General features: G+C 40.9%; 1 protein-coding gene and 1 long non-coding RNA gene across 6 annotated transcripts in view; one reads left to right on the plus strand and one right to left on the minus strand.

The window, feature by feature from the left end:
* Nucleotides 1-8,981, plus strand: part of Tbc1d12 (TBC1 domain family member 12) — a 90,350-nt gene extending 81,369 nt beyond the window's left edge. For all 5 annotated transcript variants that reach the window (XM_042263137.2, XM_042263133.2, XM_076563018.1 and 2 more), the window contains 4 exons: nt 1,931-2,059; nt 2,305-2,414; nt 5,091-5,349; nt 7,146-8,981. In XM_042263137.2, the coding sequence (XP_042119071.1) occupies nt 1,931-2,059; nt 2,305-2,414; nt 5,091-5,349; nt 7,146-7,214 (567 nt within the window). In that variant the 3' untranslated portion in view covers nt 7,215-8,981. The remainder of the gene's footprint in view (nt 1-1,930; nt 2,060-2,304; nt 2,415-5,090; nt 5,350-7,145) is intronic.
* LOC121823658 (uncharacterized) lies at nt 2,004-22,410 on the minus strand. The gene is made up of 3 exons (XR_006065154.2): nt 22,133-22,410; nt 11,516-11,655; nt 2,004-2,113 (listed from the first exon to the last, which is right to left on the minus strand). It is a non-coding gene; the product is annotated as an uncharacterized LOC121823658 (long non-coding RNA).
* Nucleotides 22,411-22,449: the final 39 nt, after the last annotated feature.

The raw sequence follows: 22,449 nt of genomic DNA on the forward strand, positions 1-22,449 counted from the left end.
AACATCTTTTTCTTTTTTAGTACATGGTTTTTTAACATATTAGGTAAAATTAAATGTGGTTTTATCCCTTTTATTTGCACTTGTTCTTTTCTATTTATTGGTGCTTAACACTTTGCCTCTTATACATTCGGCACATATTGTGGTACAGGGAGTACAATTATTAACAGATACAGTTCTCTGTATTAGTTTTCTATTGTTGCTATAACAAATCAGTACAAATTTAGGGTCTTCAGACAACACACATTTGAAAGTTCTACAGGTTAGAAGCCCAGGATTGACTTCATGTTTAAGTCAGGATAGTGACAGTGCTGTGCTCTTTTGTAGGCTCCAGGACAGAATCCATTTTTCCACCTTCTGAAAGCTGATTACATTTTTTACACTACAGCCCCCTCCCATTTATTTTGAAAAGGAGCAGTACAGCATTTCTAATCTCAGTATGATTCTCCTGCCTCCCATTTTCACTTCAAGATCCTTTGGGACAGTAACTTTGGGCCCATTCCGATAATCTAGTACAAGTATCTCATCTCTAGATTTTACTTAATCATTTTCTCAAAGTAGCATCTTCCCAGGTGCTGGATATGAGGACATGAACATCTTTGGGGGACAGGTACTCTGCTTACTATAGTTTCTGTTTCCATGGAGCTTATTTTAATGAAAAATAAATAGGAAGTTATCATAAAGACTGCAAAGAAGCCAGAGAAATAGGAATAGAACAAAAAAAAATTATTGAAAAGAGTGTGATGGCTCATACCTGTAATCCTCTCACTTAGTAGCCTGAGGCAGGAGAATTACTATGAGATTGAGGTCAGCCTTGGCTATATAGTGAGTTCTAGGCCAGCTAAGCTCCAACATGAAATGCTATCTCTCTCACCACCAAGAAAAGAATGAGTCAGTGCACTATAGTAATATTAGTGAGTGGTTAACCCATCCAAAGTATGTTACAAGGAGATGTAAGAATGAATCAGTGCACTGTAGTAATATTAGCGAATGGGAATCCATCTAAAGTATATTACAAAGGGATGTAAGAAGCTGGCGATGGCTGGGTAGTAGTGGTGCACACCGTTAGTCCCAGTACTCAGGAGGCAGAGGCAGGTGGATCTCTGTGAGTTCTGGAGGACAGCCAGGACTACACAGAGAAACCCTGTCTCGAAAAACCAAAAAAAAAAAAAAAAGAAGAAGAAGAAGAAGCTGGAGATGGTGATTATAGACAGACTCTTCAGAATATTTGGTTGGGAATAAGACACATCCATATCCATCATTGTAGTTACTCTCAGGGGACTCCATGTTCATGTCTATTTTAGAATTCTTGACTTTGTTTCTAATTAAAGAGAGGTATAATTGCTACAGATAACTCATTGGCCATTTTATCAAGGCCTTTCATAATGTAAATGAGTCTTTTTCTAAGTGTCTTCTAGTCATCACATTATAAATGTTGTATTCTACATGGGCTATCATTTCTTTGTTCAAGCTTCTTTTCATTAAGGGATTTTCCCCCATCTTCATTTCTTTCTTGTGATTGCCCACAAATTCAGGCTGTTTCAAGCCCCATAACTTCTTTCTTAGAGTGTTCAGTTTATCCCATACATCTCTCTTATTCTTAGTCCTTTGTATGTTATAATGTGAAAACAATCACTTAATTTTCATTAACGTGTAATTTTGAAAGAATTCAGACAAAGAAGAAATAATTAGTTGGTATACTGAGATAGGCTCTTAGAGCAAATAAAAGTTTAAATTTTTTCTGATTTGTTAAACCCTAGCACATGAACAAGAAATGTAAACTTAGGGACATTTACAACTATTACAGTTTCTTACTAGTTGCTTTACTGGGACAGAAAAAGGAAACTAGCAAATTCTTATTATAGTTTGTAAGTTTGGAGGAGGGTAACTAAAGGAGAATGACCTGAATCCATTTTATCCCCTTCCCCTGAAGGTCCAAGGCATGTCCTTCATTGCGGCTGTGCTCATTCTCAATCTGGAGGAAGCAGACGCCTTCATTGCATTTGCGAATCTCCTCAATAAGCCATGCCAGTTGGCCTTCTTCCGGGTGGATCACGGCATGGTATGAACATTGACGATAGACCGTTTGGCTCAGATGTGTCTGTGTTCTGAATGTCTGCTTAGAGTAAAAAACACGGAAGACTGAGATAGTCTGATCAAATCGATGAAGTTTTCATTGAGTGATAATTTTAGGAAAACTTGAAGTGACTCAAAAGAGTCCCTAATAAAGTTTGCTATTAAAGTTAAGGAGTTCTCTTTCTGTAGTAGATTATTTTGTAATTTTATTGATTTTTTTCCTATTTATAGATGTTGAAGTATTTTGCAACATTTGAGGTATTCTTTGAGGAAAACCTGTCCAAACTATTTCTTCATTTCAAGTCATACAGTCTTACACCAGATATATACTTGATAGATTGGTAAGTCACTAATAGACATAAATATCAGTAAAGAGGAAATAAAAATATAACTTTCTCTGTTTTTTATGAACTATAGGATATATGATAGATGAGATTATACATTTAAAAGAATCTTTCTCTCACAAATAGAAAAAGTCCCACATTTTGTAGGGATGTATTTAAAAACAGACTGGAGCCAGGCCTTTAATCCCAGCACTCTGGAGGCAGACACAGGAGGATCTCTGAGTTCAAGGCCAGCCTGGTCTACAAAGTGAGTTCCAGGGCTACAAGGAGAAATCTTCTCTTGAAAACCCAAACAAGTATAGACTGGCTTGAAATCAGTTTCTGTTTGTTTTTATAAAAGGGAATAGGAGAGAACCTGTAGAAATTGCTCAGTGGTTAAGAGTGCATGCTCTGGCTAGGTGTGGTGATGCAGTCCTTTAAGAAAAAATAGTGTATGCTACTCTTGCAGAGAACCTGAGTTCATTTCCCAGTACCTAGCTTGAGCAGCTTCACAGCCTGTAACTACAGCACCAGAGCGTGCAGCACCTTCTGCTCTTCTTGGGCAAGGTAGTCTTGAAACACACACACACACACACACACACACACACACACATTTGAATTATGCATATATGCATAATTATACAATATATATACACATATATAAATACACAGATATATAAAATAAAGATTATGTATTCATATATATATATATATATATGTCTTTTTTTAAATAAAAGAGAGAAAAAGAGGTGACTGGAAGATGGGTCAGCATGGGAAAGCACTTGCCACACAAACCTGACAACTTGAGTTTGATCCCTATAACCTATATGGAAAGCCAGATGCAGTGGCACATATCTTAGCATTCCAGTGGTGATATGGGAGGCAAAGACAAGAGAATCACTAGGAAGCTAGCTTAGAGTAGTCACCACAGCATCAGAAGCAAGAGAGACCCTGCCTCAACAAGGTGCAAGCCAAGAGCCAACTCCCAATGTTGTCCTCTGATATCCACAGGCACCATAGCAAACGTGTGTGCATGCATACAGTAATAAATAAATTAATTAATTAATGCTCTCTTTAAAAAAGAAAGTATAGTAATACCTTGAAATGTAGTGAATCGTCATGATGGATTCTTTAATGCCTAGCATATACTAATATCTCAGAAAAAGCTAATGGCAATTTCTTTATTCTTAACACAGAAAAAACTATATTATATTAATAAGATGTTTTTTAAAGCTTTATCCGAAGTTCTGAAAGAGGAATGATTCATTATTTAGATGCTAATATTTATTTTCTTATATCCAGGATGTTCTGTTCTAATTTTGAGGGTTTCTGTGGTAAGCAACAGGCAGTTTTTAGTTTCATTGGTGAATTTGGTAAGAAGTGGAGAATTTGGGGCTGGAGAGATGGCTTAGTAGTTAAGAACACTGGCTGCTCTCCCAGAAGACCCAGGTTCAGTTTCCAGCAACCTCAGGGTGGCTCACAAGTGTCTGTAACTCCACTCCAAGGGAATTGGGTGCCCTCCTCTGGCCTCCTCAGGCACTGCATGAACAGACATACATACAGGCAGACTCATTAAATTAAAAAATATATATATATTAAAGTGGAGATTGTCAAGTTGTCAACAGTAAAGAGTGGTTATGGAACTTTATTTAATTTTGAGACAGGGCTTCTAGTCCAGGCTGGCTTCAGAGTTCCTATGTAGCTGAGGGTGACCTTCCTACTCTACCTCCCAAGTGTTAGAATTTCAGGTATGTGCCACCATATTTAGTTTATCCTGGGAATGATACCCATCGTATCTTGCATGCTAGACAGGTGCTTTACCACTGAACCCAAGCTAGCTATAAGCTTTGATGTAGAAAAATGAATAAGCAAATAATGACCTTTACCAAATAGTGTCTTCCTAGTCATTTGGGCCTTCTTCCTCTTCCTTTGTGTATTCTGGCTTCTTCCCTCTCTCTCTGCCCTCTCCTCCCTTTTTATTCCTCTCTCATCCCCACCTTCGTCATTGTTGGTTTGGTTGGTATGTGTAGTGCTGAGGATTAAACACATAGCCTTGCACATGCTAGCAAGCTTCTCTAGGATTGAGCTACACTCCAAGTCTTGAGCATTCTTTATATATCTGACACTGTTTTAAACACTCGATTAAGCTGGATATAGTAGTGCATGCCTGAAATCCCAGCACTGAGAGAGGCAGAGGTAAGAAGAGCATGAGTTATAAGCAGGAACCTGGCTGCATAGTGAGAATTTGTCTGCCCCCAACCAACAATAACAAGATGAGAAAGTGACTGTACTACTTTAATTTTCAAAACAGCCCTAAAATAGGTAATATTAGTATTATTGCTTTAATGAGGAATCTGAGGTATAGCAAAACTAAATATTTTGCTCAGTGTTACATAACAAAGTAGGAAATTAGAGATTCAAACTCAAACATTTTGGTTGCAGAGCTCCATGGCTCTGACTATTAAGCTATTTTACCCTCTCTGGCTTACTCCAGACCTCGTCTCCGTGTAAGGTTGTAAATTTACTTAATGTCATGACTTATTGCTTAATTTACCACTGTTCAAGTTTTGAAAAAAGACATTATAATGTATTGTCCTTTTATCCCTGTGCACTTGTTTTTCTATAGTGACACTTGATGGAGTGAATAATTCAATAAATTAAACAGTGCAATAACTATTTCCTATTTCACTTTAGGATCTTCACATTGTACAGCAAATCACTGCCACTTGATCTGGCTTGCCGTGTCTGGGATGTGTTTTGCAGAGATGGAGAGGAATTTTTATTTAGGACTGGATTAGGGATCCTCCGGCTATATGAAGATATACTCCTACAGATGGACTTTATTCATATAGCACAGTTTCTTACCAAATTGCCAGAAGATATCACGTCGGAAAAGCTCTTCAGCTGTATTGCAGCCATTCAGATGCAGAATAGCACCAAAAAATGGACTCAGGTAGAGTGACTTTTTTTTTTTTAACTTTTAATAGTTAAAATTATCTGTTGACTTTTTGTAAAGCAGTTTTCTGTATCACAGATGTTAGTGCTTAAACTAAAAAATAATTTTTGGCTTTGAGATGGAAGGATTTAAAATGGATTTCTCTTTTCTAAACTTACAGCTTTATTTTATATAAATCCTGAGGTATTTTAGTGAATTGCCACCTACAATAGTCACTTATTTACCAAAGCAGTCATAGGGTTACTTTGATATTTCAAACAGACACAAATTGTATTAAACCCTTGCTATGAGACTGTCGAGATGGTTCATGGGTAAAGGTTCCTGCTGCCAACTATGACTACCTGAGCTTAATTCCTGGGTTCCACATGATGGAAGACTCCACACATGCACTGTGGCACATGCATGCTAATGCTGACCACCTGAGCTTAATTCCTGGTCCCACATGATGGAAGACTCCATACATGCACTGTGGCACATGCATGCTGATACATTCACACATACCCAAAATAAGTAAGTTAATAAACAAACAAACAAACAAATAAATGTAAAGGAAAAAAAAAACACCAAAAACCCCCATCTGCTGTGTACTAAAAGCTTGCAACAGAAAGAACCTTATGTATGGTCCTAGCTTTTTGTTGTTTTGAGTCAGGGTCTCCTTTAACCCAGGCTAGACTTGATCTTACAGTACAGCTGAAGCTGTCCTTTGTCTCAGTGCTCTGTTGCTGTGAAGAGACACCGTGACCTTGGCAACTCTCATAAAAGGAAGCATTTAATTGGGGCTCACGTACGGTTTCAGTTTAGTCATTGTCCTCATGATGAGGAGCACACAGGCAGACATGGTAGCTGAGAGTTCTACATCTGGATCCCCAGGCAGCAGGAAGAGACTGTGACACACTGGCCGGGCTTGAGCCTCTGAAACCCCAAAGCCCACCCCAGTGACACACCTCCTCCAACAAGGCCATTCCTCCTAATCCCTCCCAAGTATTCTCATTCCAGGACAACCAAGCATTCAAATATATGAGCCTGTGGGAACCATTCTTATTCAAGCCACCATAGCCTTGAACCCGTGACCCTCCTGTCCTGGGAATGCAGCATGTGCAACCACATCCAGAGGTCCTTGCTTTTCAAATGCGTAGTCTTGTTAGAAGAATCACATATACTGGTAAAGTTAAATGACATATAAAGTAAACATTGTCATTTAGTCCATGGATGACACAAACTACCTTTAAAGTTCTTAGCTTAATTGCCCTTGAAATGAAATACAGTATAGCTCCAGTAATGCTAAAGTAACTTGCAGTTGGTGAAAACTGGACTCTAATTATATTCAGTAAAACTGGGCTTTTACAAAAGGAGAGGTGGGGAGATAGCTCAACAAGTAAAGGTTCCTGCTGTCAAGTTCAGTCCCCAGGACCCATGTGCAGAAGACAGTCAACTCACACGAGCTGTGCTGACCAAGGCATGCACACATACTCCTATACACAACCAACGAAGCAATAAAATGTAAAACAGAAACAAGAAAAGCCAAAGCAAACAAAAACTCCAAGGAAACCTGAAGCCTGGGATGGTGGTATTTACTTGTCATGTCAGCACTTGAGGAGGTGGCCGCAAGAGGCCCAGCAGTTCAGTCATCCTCTGCTATATAGCAAAGTCCGAGCCAGGCTGGGCTATGGGAGACCCTGTCCACAGACATCTTAAACGGGTGGTGTGAGGGCCTGAGAATGTCAGTGTTTCAGAAAAACTTTCTGTGTTTCTAGCCTAGGCTTATCTAAATCTCTGTTTCATGCAATTTGCAGGTCTTTGCATCTGTCACGAAGGACATTAAAGAAGGGGATAAGAACAGCAGTCCTGCTCTGAAGAGCTAACATTGGAGTGAAGGACAAACTAAAATGCAAAAGCTAGTTTTGGGGGAGACTTTCCTGTTTCCTATGCTGATAGCATGGAAGGAAGTGTTGGAGAGAAGGATCAAGATCTGGAAAACTGCTGAGTTGAAGTTCCATGGCTGAAGTAAATGAAATACGTAATTTATTGACAGTATTAACAACAAAGTACCTAGGAGAGCCATTTTCAGAGGAAAAAGTTTAGATGGCTATTACATACTCCATAATTTGGAGTGAATATTTTAAATGCAATAATTTTTTTAAAATAGCTTCAACAGAAACTTCAATTTTTTTTTTTTTTATATCTTTTCTTTTTTAACAGTTACTACAAACGCACTTTGGGGGTCAGAATGGGGTTGTTAAATCCTACTTTAACCTCCAAAAAAGATATGGATATGTGTATTATCTCCAGTTCTGAACTTTTGAAGCTATTGTAGACCAGTAGTAAGCAACTTACATTGTAGGTTATTTAAGTTGCTGAAGCTCTTGCTTCCTGTAGGCTAGGGCAGTTCTGACCTCTAGAACTGGAAATGCTGGTGGGACATTGTTTCTTGTTTTGTTTATGGTGTTTGCCACAGTGTTGTGCCCCTTTGTTTTTGAAGAGAAGTTCTTTCTCTAAGGAATTTCTATCACAGAAGAACTTTAGCCTTTTTGTTTCTTGTCCGACAAATTGTTATGTAGTAACTTAACATTAAAAAACTAACTGGTAGAATGGAAGGTCTTTTTGCACTTTAGTGGTCTGAAGACGTGACTGAGAGTAAGAATAAAAAAGCAATGAATGCTAAGAGTTCTAGATAACACACTACTTACAAGACTTGAATTTTTTAGTTAAAATCCATCTTCTATCTATAGAAACCAATTTTATTAATTTCAGTTTGAAATTTGAAATCTTATATAGCTAAGTCTAAGACTTGTGAAACTATGCATATTTTTTTCTAATTGATGGGAATAATAGTAAAAGTAATTTTACCTTTTTTCTTAGTCTTTTTGATGGCATCTCAGATAAATTATTAATCATTGGTAAACTGGCATTAAATTTATTATACTTAATTTTTGAACCTAATCTAAATCATTTGAGTATTATGGATAATATCTAATGTCTGTACAAAATACCGTTTAGTTATTGATTAGATTTATCCTGTTTTGATGTTACAGTTTGGTTTGATACAACATAGAAGCACACATTTCTGTTAGTAGTGGATATATATATATATATATATATATATATATATATATATATATGTCTTTAGACTAACTAGCCAGAGATTCTTCCTTATGGTATAGTAAACTGCCTTAGGAGTATGGGACCAGAGGGTGTCCATATATTTTTACCCTATGGGTTGATCAGTCTAGCGTCAGGAACTCTGAAGAATTAATTCCTATCATAAGGGCTGGCTCAGTGAAACTGGTAGTATAATAAAAATATTGAGGGATTTTCTAGAGTCTTAATAGGTTTTGTTTTAGGATGAGCTTTTAACTCTGGGGACTGTCCCTTGATATTGGTGTTCCTCATAAAGGACACCTAACCTCTGGCAGTAATCTCTGAACTTATACTACTTGGCCTGGATTTAATTTTACTTTCAGGTATTAGTTTCCTGAGGTGGTCCTGCGTTCTGTATTTCTTTTTGTCATTTTTTTTATTGTACAGTTTCTTTACTTTCCAAGTATAAATGTGTATATAAAATGTAAATACAAGAAATTCACTAAAAACCACTAGCAACAATTACTATGAAAATAAAACTTGTAAGCAAATTATGATGAAATGAGTCTTCATTATTTTGGTGCTATCAGGTTTAGTCAACATCTAGGGAAAAAAGGAACAACTTTTTTTGGCAGGGGATAGTTTTCTTCTCTGAGGGATTTCTGAGGTTGTCAGTACTTTGAGCCTTTCAGAGAAGCTGACATACTGTCCTCCATGTTCGTTCCCTTTGAGCACATAAACAGGCAGTTTGTATGTAGTTACTCACATGACCCCACACAGCAGGCATTGTTAGTTTATTTATTTGAGACAAAGTCTGTCTATGTATCCCTAGCTGGTCTGGCCTAAGAACTCACTATGCATACCACTCAGGGCAACTCAAAAGAGATTAAAGGTGTGCTACATCTAGCTGGCCAGAGAGGTGACTCAGAGCAAGAGGATCCGTGTTTGATTCTCAGCACCTATATGGTGGCTCATAAGTGTCCATAACTCCAACCTGTTGGATTCTAGAGGATCCATGGGCCCTGCATGCATGGATATACCTACATACAGGCAGGCAAAACACCCATACACTTAAGTTTTTAAAGTGTATTTTGGGGACTGACAATACAGTTTACTTGACTGAGAGTGCTTACCTAGCACGCACAAATTCCTGGGTTTGGTCCCTGGCACAACACAAACCACGTGTGCTAGTGCACATCGCCAACCCCAACATTTCAGAGATAGGAGTAGGAGGCTCAGAAATTTAAGGTCAAAGCCAGTCTGCAATACATTGAGACCCTGTCTCTCACAGGTTCTGTAACCTCTACACACACACACACACACACTGGAACACAAACATACCTACAAAATAAATAAGGGAAAAAATTACTAGAAACAATAGCAAAAACCAAACATTGGGAAAACAGGCAGCCTCTTTCAATAAATGGTGCTGGGAAAACTGGATATCCGTATGTAGAAGAAGGAAATTAGATCCCTATATCTCATCTTTCGTAAAAATGAGGCTGGAGAGATGGCTGAGCAGTTGAGAGTGCTTCTGTTCTTGCAGAGGACCAGGTTTGGTTTTCAGCACCCACATGGCAGCTCACAGCTGTCTGTACTAGTTCTAGGAGTTCCTGCACAGACATGGTACACTTAGCATCATACACATATAGAATTAAATAAATATTTTAAAAATAATTTCAAAATGGAACAAAGGCCTTAATTTTAAACCTAAAATGATGAACTTGCTAAGGGGAAAATACTTGAAGCCATAGGCAAGGTCTCTAAGAAGGTTTCCAGTAGCACAGGAAACAATGCCAACAGTCAGTAAGGAAACCGCTGACAGAGGAAAGGGGCAGCTTATAGAAATGGGAGAAATCTTAACCAACTATATAATTCAGCAGGGGATTATACTACTCAGAGAAAAACAATGAGGTTTGCAGGCAAATGGATGGATCGAGAAAAAATCATCCTGAGTGAGATAACCCAGACTCAGAAAGAAATATGGTATGTACTCACTCATAGGAGGATACTAGAGGTGGAACAAGGATGACTGGACTGCTACTCACATCACCAGGGAGGCTAGCTGGGAAACAGGACCCCAAGAAAGACACGAGGATTGCCCAATGACGGAGAAATGGCTGAGATCTACATGAACAACCTGGACATGAGTGGGAGTAATGAAGGTCAAGGGAAAAAGAGAGGGAGATCCCAGCTGGATCAAGAACAGAGAGGGAGAACAAGGAATAGGAGACCATGGTAAATGAAGACCACATGAGAAAAGGAAGAAACAGAGTGCTAGAGAGACCCACAGAAATCCACAAAGTTACCCCCACAATAGACTGCTGGCAATGGTTGAGAGACAGCCAGAACTGACCTACTCTGGAGATGGGATGGCCAAACACCCTAATAGTCGTGCCAGAAACCCCATCCAAGGACTGAGGAATCTGGATGCAGAGATCCACGGCTAGGCCCCGGGTAGAGCTCCGGGAGTCTATTTAGTGAGAAAGAGGAGGGTTTATATGAGCGAGAATTGTTGAAACCAAGGTTGGATAAAGCACAGGGACAAATAGCCAAACGAATGGAAACACATGAACTATGAACCAAAGTCTGAGGGGCCCTCAACTGGATCGGGCCCTCTGAATAGGTGAGACAGTTGATTGGCTTGATCTGTTTGGGAGGCATCTAGGCAGTGGTACTGGGTCCTGTGCTCATTTCATGAGTTGGCTGTTTGAAACCTGGGGCTTATGCAGGGATGCTTGGCTCAGTCTGGGAGGAGGGGACTGGACCTGCCTGGACTGAGTCTACCAGGTCGATCTCAGTCCTCAGGGGAGGCTTTGCCCTGGAGGAGGTGGGAATGGGGAGTGGGCAGGGGGGAAGGGGAGGGGGCCAGGAGGGGAGAGAACAAAGGAATCCACGGCTGATATGTAGAACTGAATGGTATTGTAAAATAAAATAAAAGGAAAAAAAAAGAATCTATAAAGAACTCCAAAATCATGTAACAAAATAATCCAATCAATAAATGTACTACTATTGAGTAGGTAGGTTTTTTTTTTCCAGTGGCTAACAGGATTTATTAAGATATAAATTGAGGAAATACACTCACGAATACAGATTGGAGTAGACAGCTGAAGTTGTCCTCTGATCTGACCAGGAGTGAATCCACCTTGCAGGCAGGCGAGTAGGTAATTCTAAAGTAAGAAATGCCCAACCAAGTGTAGTGGCACATGTTTTTAATCCCAGCACCTAGGAGGCAAAATCAGGCAGATCTCTGTAAATTATAGGACAGCCTGGTCATGTAGTGAGTTTCAAAAGAGCCGGGGCTGCATACAGGGATCCTGTCTACAAACAAACAAACAAACAAACAAACAAACAAACAAACAAACAAACTGCCCAATAAAAGATTACTTTGCTAAAAATGTTCATTAAGTCTTAAGGATTTTCTGGAGTCTGTGGGGTCTTTAGAATCATGGCATCTGCAAACAGAAATTCTTCAGTGCCTTCCTTTTCCGTTTGCATGCCTTTTCTTTATATTTTTGTTGCAACCACAACTTAGAGTATTATATTGAATTAAGAGCAGAGACAGTGGGCACCTTTATCTCATTCCTGATTTTAGAGGAAATGCTTTCATTTTTTCCCCTCTGTTTATCAATATTATTAGTCATCATGATCTGGGTTTGAGTTGGTTTTTCTCTCTGTACCTGCAATAAAATTTGCATGGGCATAGGAATATTTTACCTAAAGTTAGAATAATGCAGACAATAGTTTGGTCTAAAGAAGTGAAAGTATCAGATGAGTAAAGCAGCCTTTTAAATCAACTCAAAATCACACGCATGTAATAATACTCTTTAACTACACCAACCTCATTTCTCTGTGTCTACACTCTTGTGTTTTAAGAATTTTCTTTTGTGTGTACATGTGAGCTTTCACGTATCCAAAGTTCACTGCAAATTCAAGGCCAACCTGGTCTATATATGTTCCAGGCCAGCCAGGGCCATATACTAGACTCTGTGTCAACAAACAAATATTACAGAAGTCTTCTTAGTCATTTTTCTACTGCAGTGACAACACACCAAGACTGATGCGACTTATAGAAGAAAGCATTTAATCTGGGGGTTATAGTTCAGAAGGTGAGTCCATAATCACCATGGTAGGGAGCTTGGCAGCAGGCAGGCCAGCATGATGCTGGAAAGGTAGCTTACAGTTTATATCTTGGTCTACAGGCATGAGACAGAGGGGTGGTTAGAGAGGGAGGGAGACAGACAGAGATAGATAACTAAAGAGAGTGAGCTAGCTAGCTAGCTAGCTGGGAGTGGCATAGGCTTTTAAAACCTCAAAGACCACCTCTAGTGACACCCCTACTTTTTAAAAAAAAAAAAAAGTTATTATTTACAGTGTTCTGTCTGCATGTATGTCTGCAGGCCAGAAGAGGGCACCAAGACCTCATAGATGTTGTGAGCCACCATGTGGCTGCTGGGAATTGAACTCAGGACCTCTAGAAGAGCAGCTAGTGCTCTTAACCTCTGAGCCATCTCTCCAGCCCTGTGACACTCCTCCTTTAACAAGGTCATACCTCCTAATCCTTCCCAAATAGTTCAACTGGGGACCAAGTATTCAAATGGAGGTGGCGGAGGTAGGGGTGGCGCTTATCATTCAGCCCATCTTCAGATAACAATATAGCTCATTTTCATTCCTCTTTCCAATACAATTGTCATCTCTTCATGTACCAGATTTGTTAGTGATGGGTAGAGACAAGAGGCCAGACTTGTGAGAACTCAGGATTCCATACTGTGCTGGTTAGTTTAAACTCAATTGAGCACAACCAAGAATCACCTAGAAAGAATTTTAGTTAAGGAATTGTCTAGGTCAGATTGGCCTGTGGGCATGTCTGTAGGATTGTCTTGTTAATTAATGTAGGAAGACCCAGCCTGTTGTGAGTGGCATCATTCCCTAGGCAGGGACTTGTACTACATAAGGCAGGAGGAAGCTAGATGAGGGCAAGCAAACAAATGTGGATGGATGGATAGATAGATAAATAATAGGTAGATATCCATAGTTATATGATTTTTTTCCCCTCTCTCTTTGCTCTGGACTGTGGATATATGACTAGATGCTTTAGTTCCTTCCTTGGCTTCCCCAAAATAATGGCCTGTGACCTAGAATTATAACTCAAATAAATCGTCTTCTCCCCCAAGTTGCTTTTGGTCCAAGTTATTTTTCCCAGCAACAAATGAACTAGGACACAACTTGGTACTGAGAGTGTGGAATCACTTGATGGGCCTGGCCGTGTGAAATTTATGCCTTGTTTTTGGAGACAGAATATAAAAGCATTTGGAATTTTGGGCTGGAGAAACTGTTGAATGCTGGAGGCAGAGTTAGGTGGGCTGTTCTTGTGAGAGTTTGCAAGATAGTAATGCTGAGAGAAATGGGTACTATGAGCAGCCTGGCTCATGAGGTTTCAGTAGGGAGCAAGAACTTTATCAAGAACTGGGCCAGAGGCCAGTCATGTGATACTCCGGTTACCAATTTGTGTTATTTGATCATGCTGGAGCTGTGATTATAAGACATCAGTACCACTTAGGTATAACTTCCTGCGATTCATTGAGATAATAGGAATGTAGTTCCCCAGGATCAGATGTGATCCAAGGGGGCAAGGCTGATGAGATGGATCCTCACAGAACTTGGCAATGTGAGAATTGAAGGCATGAAAGGGTCATGGTGAGCAATTAAGGCTTGGCACCATGTGGCCAGAGTCCCCAAGAGGCCATTGCTGAAGGTAATCCTCAGTTACAGTAGAGAACCCAGGATATTGAAGATGCCAGGACTGTGGTGTGTCTGCCAGGGAGAGCTACAGATATAGAGTGGAGCCAACTTAAATCTAAGAGAGAAACTTCATGTGCTGTGGATGGCAGAGCTGGAGAGGTGGAGCTGCCTAAACCCTTTGAGACTTAGAAATTACCATGAGTGAGTGTCAGATGTTGGACATTAGTCTATAGAATTTGGTATTGTCACTGCTGGGTTTGGGTTTTGTTTTGATATTATTATTCCTTGTGATGCCCTGATTCTTCCCTTTTGGAATAACTTTATAACTTGGGGAGATGGCTCAGCTGTTTTACCATAGTTCCCAAGTTTAATTCCCAGCACCAACATGGTTGGTTCACAATGTTCTTTAATTCCAGTCCAAAAAGACACCCTCTTCTGGCCTGTGAGGGTACTGCACAAATGTGGTGCATGCAGACAAAACACCCATACACATATATAAAAAAGAACGGAAGTTTATAACTTGTTGGTTGTTTTTTGTTGTTTGTTTGTTTTGGTATTGTTTTGTTTTTGAGACAGGGTCTTATGTAACCCTGGCTGACCTAGAACTCACAGAGATCTGCCTGCCTCTGCCTCTCATGTGCTAGATTAACGGTGTGTACCACCGTGGCCTGCCTGCATATTTATAGAAATGTCAAGGGGCGTAGAACACTGGGTGGTCACTCCTTATTTATGTGTTCTTTTATGAGCCAGTAGAGTCTCTTCCAACCTAGGAGTGAGGTGTGTTGTGTTGTTTTTCTTCCTGGTCGGCTGCTGTACATCCTGGGGATTCAATTGACAGTTCCATCCTGTTGAGTTGTAGGGAACAAGCACCTCTTCTCTTTGGTGTTTTTAGGATTAAGCACTTTTTTTTTCTTCTGAGATACGGTCTCATGTAGTTGAGGCTGGCCTTGAATTCCCTAAGTAGTTGAGGATCTTGAACCCTGTGACCTCTCAACTCTACCTTTCAGGTGCTAGAATTAGGGGCATGTGGCAACACACTTTGGTTTTAGATGCTCCCAAAATTTCCAATAAAAGGACCAGAATTGCAGGAGTGAGGAGACAAGAAAAACACAAGAGTTTTTCCATTGGAGGGATGGAAGGAGAAAGGCTAAATGCTAGTAGAGGTGCTGTCAAATGCTCTCATACACATGCTTCAGTTCCTGTCTGAAGCAGTGAGTGGACCTCCAATACCAGCCCAGACCACCAGCCACACCAAAAGGAAAGTCTGGGCAGCTACACAAGAAGGGAACACACAGGACTAGGAACAAAGGTACTGGTATCTGGTGCCTACCATACTGCCAAGGAAAGTGGGTTGTCTTTGGGATCCCACAGTGGATCGTTAAACTGATACAAAACACAGCTTTTACCTTAGGGTAAAAAATAAGTTTATTCTGATTCATATATGAGCGACTGTGGCCCAGGAAAAAATTCAAGGTGTCTGAAATGACATGTTTGCCCATGAAAGCGGCCACACATTCTATAGCCATAAAAGAGCCATAAATCAGCATATTAGTGTGGACATCACATAGGTAGCTTACAATAAAGCAGGGGATATTGTGGCAGTAATGACAGCCCAAGGTCTGTGTAAACATTGACCACACCAGAGTGACATACAAGTTTCAATAAGGAACAGACAATGTGAACAGAAACACAGCAGGCAAATGAGAGAGAGAGGAAGAAGAGGAGAGAGAAGACAGAAGAGAGACCGAGGGCTGGGGAGATGGCTCAGTGGTTAAGAACACTGACTGCTCTTCCAGAGGACCCGGGTTCCATTCCCAACACCCACATGGCAGTTAGCAACTGTCATAACTCCAAGATCTGACACTCTCAAACAGACATACATATAGGCAAAATAACAATGCACGTTGTTTGGGTTGGGCCTGGAGGTGCATGCTTTAATCCCAGTACTAGGTCAACCTGGTCTCTATAGCAAATTCCAGACCAGCCATGGAGGTAGTTAAATATTAAAATTCTATTCTCTCTTGAGATTGGCAACTTGGTACAGTGCCATCAGGAGTTAGTCTGTAATTGTTTAAATAAGGCATCACAATTACTGGGTTAGGCTACAAATTGTTTCTCTGTCTCCGCTGGTGTGTAACACCAGACTCAGCAGCTCTGCTGTGGGTTTTTGGTGCAAGCAGAGGATATTCTTTGTTTTTGGGTTTGTGGAAGCTATGATCTGCTTAGAACACATCCCAGTGGTTCTACCTGGTAGAATATGTTAGGTTAGATAGAGATGGTGTGACTGACTATCAAGGGGACTAAAGACAACCTAAGATAATTCTGGCTATGGATCTGCATCTTAGTTACATTGTTTTTGTTTTCTTTTTCCATTTGTTCCTGTATGTAGTGTGTGTGTCCCTGAGCACATGTGCATGTGTATGTTTTCATGTGTGAATGGGGGTGTTTATTTATGTGCTTGTATGTGGAGGTTTCTTCACCTTACTCATTGAGGTCAAACCCAGAACTTAGGGATATGGCTGGTCTTGTTAGCCAGATTGCTATGGGGATCCCGTTTTCCACTATCTGCGGTTGGAACTGCACACGGGCCACTGTCTCCATGTAACATTTTACATGGGTTTCTGGGTGTCTGAATTCCAGTCTTCATAAGCTTGGCAAGCACTTTAGCGATTAATCCATCTCCCCAGGCCCTGGTGTATAGTTATATTACAATTAGCTAATCAGCCATTTAGAATCTTCATACAGGTGGGGCTTTTTTCCCCCCTAGGAACTTCCATTCACTTGTGCAGTGAGATTGAGATAAAAACTAAGATATATCCAGTAAGTTTTGCATCAGAGAAAGAGGCAGGTAACTATATTAATAAGTACTTTAATGTTGATTGACTGTGGAAACCAATTGTTGAAGAATCAATAGGAGGTACCAGTTTTAAAATGCTAATGTAAAAAACTGGATAGTGGTGGCCCATGCCTTTAATCCTGGCACTCAGGAGGCAGAGACAGGAAGATCTCTGAGTTCAAGGCCAGCCTGGTCTACAAAGTGAGTTCCAGGACAGCCAGGCTGTTATGGAGAGAAACCCTGTCTCGAAAATATAAAATAAAATGCTGGTGTAGATACTTGCTTGTGTGTGTGTGTGTGTGTGTGTGTGTGTGTGTGTGTGTGTGTGTGTGTAATACAAGGAGTCACTCTGCAGCAGGCATGCATAGGAGATATCCTAGCATCCTGGGACTTCACTTGGTTTATGATGTAAACACATATCCCTCTTCTAATCATGCATTTTGCAGCCTGACACCCTTACCTGTATATATTATACACACATATATACTCCTTTCTGAACAATGCATCTAGGAATCTGTTAGCAACCCAGGACACCTACCTACTCCATCTGCACATACCCCACTCCAAATAAGAAAATTGATTTCTTCCCCCACTAATGACCATCTATTGAACATGTTCCCAATGTATCTGGGTAGGAAGGAAGAAAAACCTATTGGCCTAGATTGATGTTGGGTGCATGAGCAATAAGGCAACCTATGTTCTCAATCTCCTATAATCCATCTTGTCTGCACACAATTGGGTATGTATATAATTAAAACCCAATGCACTAGGGATAGGACTTCTCAGTAAGCAAAGGCCTGTATTATCTAAGTGTGTTAAAATAAAGAAACCATGCAAACTACACCCCTTAGCAACCAAACTCCTCCTCTCCAAACCCTAAAGGAAGCCCTAAACAATAATCAGGATCCCTGAGTACCTCCCTCATGTGGCCTACTGTCAATCTTGGCAATTATTTAATTCTGTCCTATACCATTGCATTGAGTAAAGTCTCCTTGACACATTGCAGGATTTTTTTTCAGTTCTCTGAATAGGAAGCCACAAGCCTGGAAACATCCAGGCCAGACTCTGAGGACACCAGTAACATCTACTTAGCCTTTGCTGGCCCAGGACTCCTATATGTTAACCAGGCTGGCCTCAAGGCAGCAGTCCTCCTGTCTTTGGCTTCAAGCAACTGGAATTACAGGTGTGAGCCACTAAGTAGCTCAGGTTGATCTGAAAAACAGTTTGTGACCCTGGCTAACCTCAAATTTGTAACAATCCTCTTACCTCAGATTCCTCTTAGTGCTAGGATTACTGGTGTGTGCCACCAAGCCCAAAGCCCAGTTAAGTATAACATTTCTTTCTTTTTTTCTTTTCTTCAAACCACAACAGTGCCAAATATTTATTGCCCATATGAATAGTTTGACAGTAAAAAGAGTTATAATGGTGTGAAAGAAACTCGGAGTAATAGAATTGATATTAGAGAGGATTTACTAATAAACTTTGCTTAGGAGACATTAAGTCACACAAAACAGAATTTAGTTAAGGGAGTGCTGCCTCCAAAATCACTCAAAGATAAGCACAATGCTAACCAGATTTGTCAGAGATAAGTGAGGTTTAAGATTGCTAGGACTGGGGCTGCAGAGATGACACAGCAGTCAAAGGCCCTGGCTGCTCTTCCCAAGGACCCAGGTTCAATTCCCACCACCCACACGGCAGCTCACAACTGTCTGTAACTCCAGTTCCAGGGGATCCAACATTCTCACACAGACATACATGCAGGCAAAACACCAATGTACATAAAATAAGAATAAATCGTTGACTAGGATACGGCTTCTGAAATTGTTCACAGGGGTTCACCAGCCATTAGGCTTTATAACAAAAGGAGATAACTCTGGCTTATAACCAGCCATTAGTTCCATCTTTCTATCAGAGAACAGGCCTCATAATGGACAGTTCAAGGGCAGCACGGGATGACAACCACCCTTAAGTCCTGGTCCTGGCTTGCCATTGAAGCCCACAGTTTTCTTTTTTTTTTTTTTTTATACTCAAATAAGAATTTGTTCAAATAATGTTACTGACATTACCAGGTAAATTAATAGCAATGCCAACAAATGCCTGATACATCTACTGCGGTGTTTGCACTTTTGGGGGGCTTGGTTTCTCTGGAATGGGGATTCCTAGCTCATCTGAAATTGGTCCAAATTCCTGGGTGATGCAGGCGTAGATTTCCTTATGGAGGCTTGCTTTGTCCTTAGCAAGTGTAACATTTCTTTTGTTGTTGTTTTGATTTTTAGAGACTCACCATGTAGCTCTGGCTGTCCTTGAACTCAGAGATCCACTTGCCTCCTGAGTGATGGAATTAAAGCTGTGTGCAATAATGCCTAGCTAAGTGTAAATAGTTCTACAGTACGCTATAAAGGGGAGAACTGATGTTGCCAAAAACCTAACTCCTCCTCCAAGAGAGACTTAAGTATTTGAATAATAACGGAAAGAATTCAGGGAGCATTTAGGAACCCTGGAGAATGGAATGTTAATCTAAGATTCCTGGAGTAGGCTTCAAGGATTTCTATCCTGAAGAGAAAATGAGGGAGTGAAAGGTAATTCAGATGCTAGATTTGCAAATTTTATTATTGGGAAATTGGGAGAAGTCTGCCTTTGTTTGAAGGAGACCTAGTAGTATAAACATGAGCAATAGTTAGGTTTGGTATTGAAATCTGATTGGGTGGATAGTGAAGCCATTCATATAAAATGTTTTCCAAGACATTTTGTGAGGGTAGAGAAATATAACTTGTTATATTTTAGAAGAAAAATCCCAATGTGATATCTTGTTATCTACCTCCTTCTGTGACATGCCCCCTTGCCAACTCTGCTTATCATTAGTCATCTTTAAAAAATTGATTTATGACTATGTGGGTGGTTTTTAAGCAAGTATGTGGATAGCCAAGGAGGCCATCAGGGGGAATTAGTCACCTGGAGCTAGAGTTATAGGCAGCCATAGACATGCATGCAGGGAAACAAACTCAGGTGATTTGCAGGGGCCGTACATGCAAACTGCTGAGCCATTTCCCCAGCTCCCACAGTAGCCTTCTTTTTGGTACTCAAACATTACCTGAGCTATTTCTGCCTTGGTGTTTGTTAGTTTCTGTCTAGGTAACTCTTACCCTGGACTGATTGGCTTTTTGGCATTTCTTGTCCTTTTTTTTTCTTCAGGCATCCAAATACCCAATCTAAAAGAACCACCCATTCTCGCATTAACCTTTTCTGCCCCCAGTTCTGGAATTTAAGTAACCTATGTATAAAGATTTAGTAGCTTTAGTTCATTGCTGCAGTTTCTGTTGCACTGGAGCCATTTGCACCAAGGCCCTGGAAAGTGGATGGACAGTATTTTTCTTATGGGTCTGAGTATTTGGCCTGCACAAACAGCAGAGATGGGTCAGGAAAGGAATGTAGCAATGCACTTATTAATAGTGTGCAGCCAAGAGCAGATGTCTGTCCTTTGAGAACCAGATGACTTTGCCTTGTGCTCCATCTCTTGTTTGTGAGCAAATCAACCTACTCTTCCTTAAGAACTAGGAGGGAAGTTGATCATCAAGGCATGGTAGTGTGGAACCAAAATAAGACCAAAATGCTTTCACCCCAAAACTAAAGGCCTAAGACTGCTCCTTTTAGCTACAGGCCATAAGTTACTGGAACAGGCCATAAGTTACTGAGACCAGTCAGTTCAGATTCCAGAAACCAGGAAGTGTAAAAGTACAGAGCCACAAGATAGTCACGAGGTAATGCCTGCCAGACTATGGAATGTCCTCTCCCTGGTTTCCAGGGTAACTGATCACAGAAATGCCTCCACCTGAGGGCAGCCAATGAGAAATGGTGGCGGGCAACCACTCCCTTAGAAGTAATTTCTAGAAGTCCCTAGAAGCGAGCCAATCAGAATTGTACCTGTACTAGCACCCCTAAATGATGTAACCTTGTGACTTTTCCCTTTAAAAACTGAGCTTGCAGACAGGTGGGTGCTTCCTCCAGCCTCCACTGCGTTGGATGTATTGGACGAAGTCCCTGCCTAGGCTTGTATTGCTTTTGGATATCCAGAATTAAACCTTGCTTTTGCATTCCGGCATGCTCGTCTTGGGTGGTCTCTCTGGGGGTCACGATCTGGGCACAACAGTAGCATATATTGGCACTTGGGAGGCAGAGGCAGGTGGGTCTGAGTTCCAGGCCAGCCAGGGCCGCACAGTGAGACCCTATCTCAAATAAAGGAATAAATAAATAAAATCTGGGTTTTTTTTTTTTTTTTTTTTTTTTTTTGAGACAGGGTTTCTCTGTGTAGCTTTGCGCCTTTCCTGGAACTCACTTGGTAGCCCAGGCTGGCCTCGAACTCACAGAGAACCGCCTGGCTCTGCCTCCCAAGTGCTGGGATTAAAGGCGTGCGCCACCACCGCCCGGCCTGTTTTTTTTAAAAAAGAGGATTCTGAAGGTGGTTATGGTGTATTGTAAACGCATATCCTTTTTCTTAACTTTTTTCTTTTTTACATTTTTATTTACTATACTTGTTTAGAGGTGTGGGGGTGGGCTTACAAATGCCACATAATACTCAGAGATTAGGGGACAACTTGCAGGGCTTTTCTCCTAACATGCAAAAGGGACTGCAAAGAAAAGGAGTTGAAACCAAAACAAGAAACAGCCACGAGAAAAACACTTCAGGACCCATTTTTATTTGTGCTCCATTTAGTTTCCGGATATTTTTAAAAAAGTTTCATGTCCCCCAGGGTACCTTTGAATTAGCTAGTAACCAAGGATATTTTCTAAAAGTCCTAATCCTGCTGCCTGGACTTGCCCTGCGCGAGATGACAGGAATGCATCACCAAGCCAGGGAAGGAGGCGCTGAGGCTAACCCAAGGCTCAGCGCCTGCTAGGCAAGCATTACACCTCCAGCCCGTTTCAGTCTTGTCTTTTCCAGTCAGTTTATCACCCATTCATTACCTTTATCTCACCCTAAATTAGCCATAACCTTACTTTCTCATCCCTGCTTACAAACCAGCCATCCTCAGAGTTATCCGGGAAGGAATTTTACAAAAATGCGAACTACTGCGAGCTTGGCAGTTTCTGCCATCCTAACCTCGACCTGCAGCATAGTTTTCTTACCGAAGGGACCATCGATTGGGGGTAGGTATTCAATCACGTCAGCGTGTGAAAAGGTCTTGCGTCAAAAGTTCCTGCACACCGCTGAACAATTCGGAGCCATCAGTAAATAAAAAGAGACACTCTGGCCTCCTGCGCTCCGCGGAGTCTCCCCCATCACGGGAGAAGTTCGAGGCTGGAGGCTGCAACACCCACTCTCCCCAAGATTTCTGGTCCAGGTTAAAGGCTTAACTCGACCCGGCCGCCGCCGAGAGGCGGACCGCAAAGACCAACTCTCCTAAATCTCGTGAGCCGCGGTCCAAAGTGGGCGGGGAGCCGGA

This window comes from Peromyscus maniculatus, chromosome 1 (genome assembly GCF_049852395.1).
Source record: "Peromyscus maniculatus bairdii isolate BWxNUB_F1_BW_parent chromosome 1, HU_Pman_BW_mat_3.1, whole genome shotgun sequence".
In the NCBI taxonomy this organism is placed as follows: Eukaryota; Metazoa; Chordata; class Mammalia; order Rodentia; family Cricetidae; genus Peromyscus; species Peromyscus maniculatus.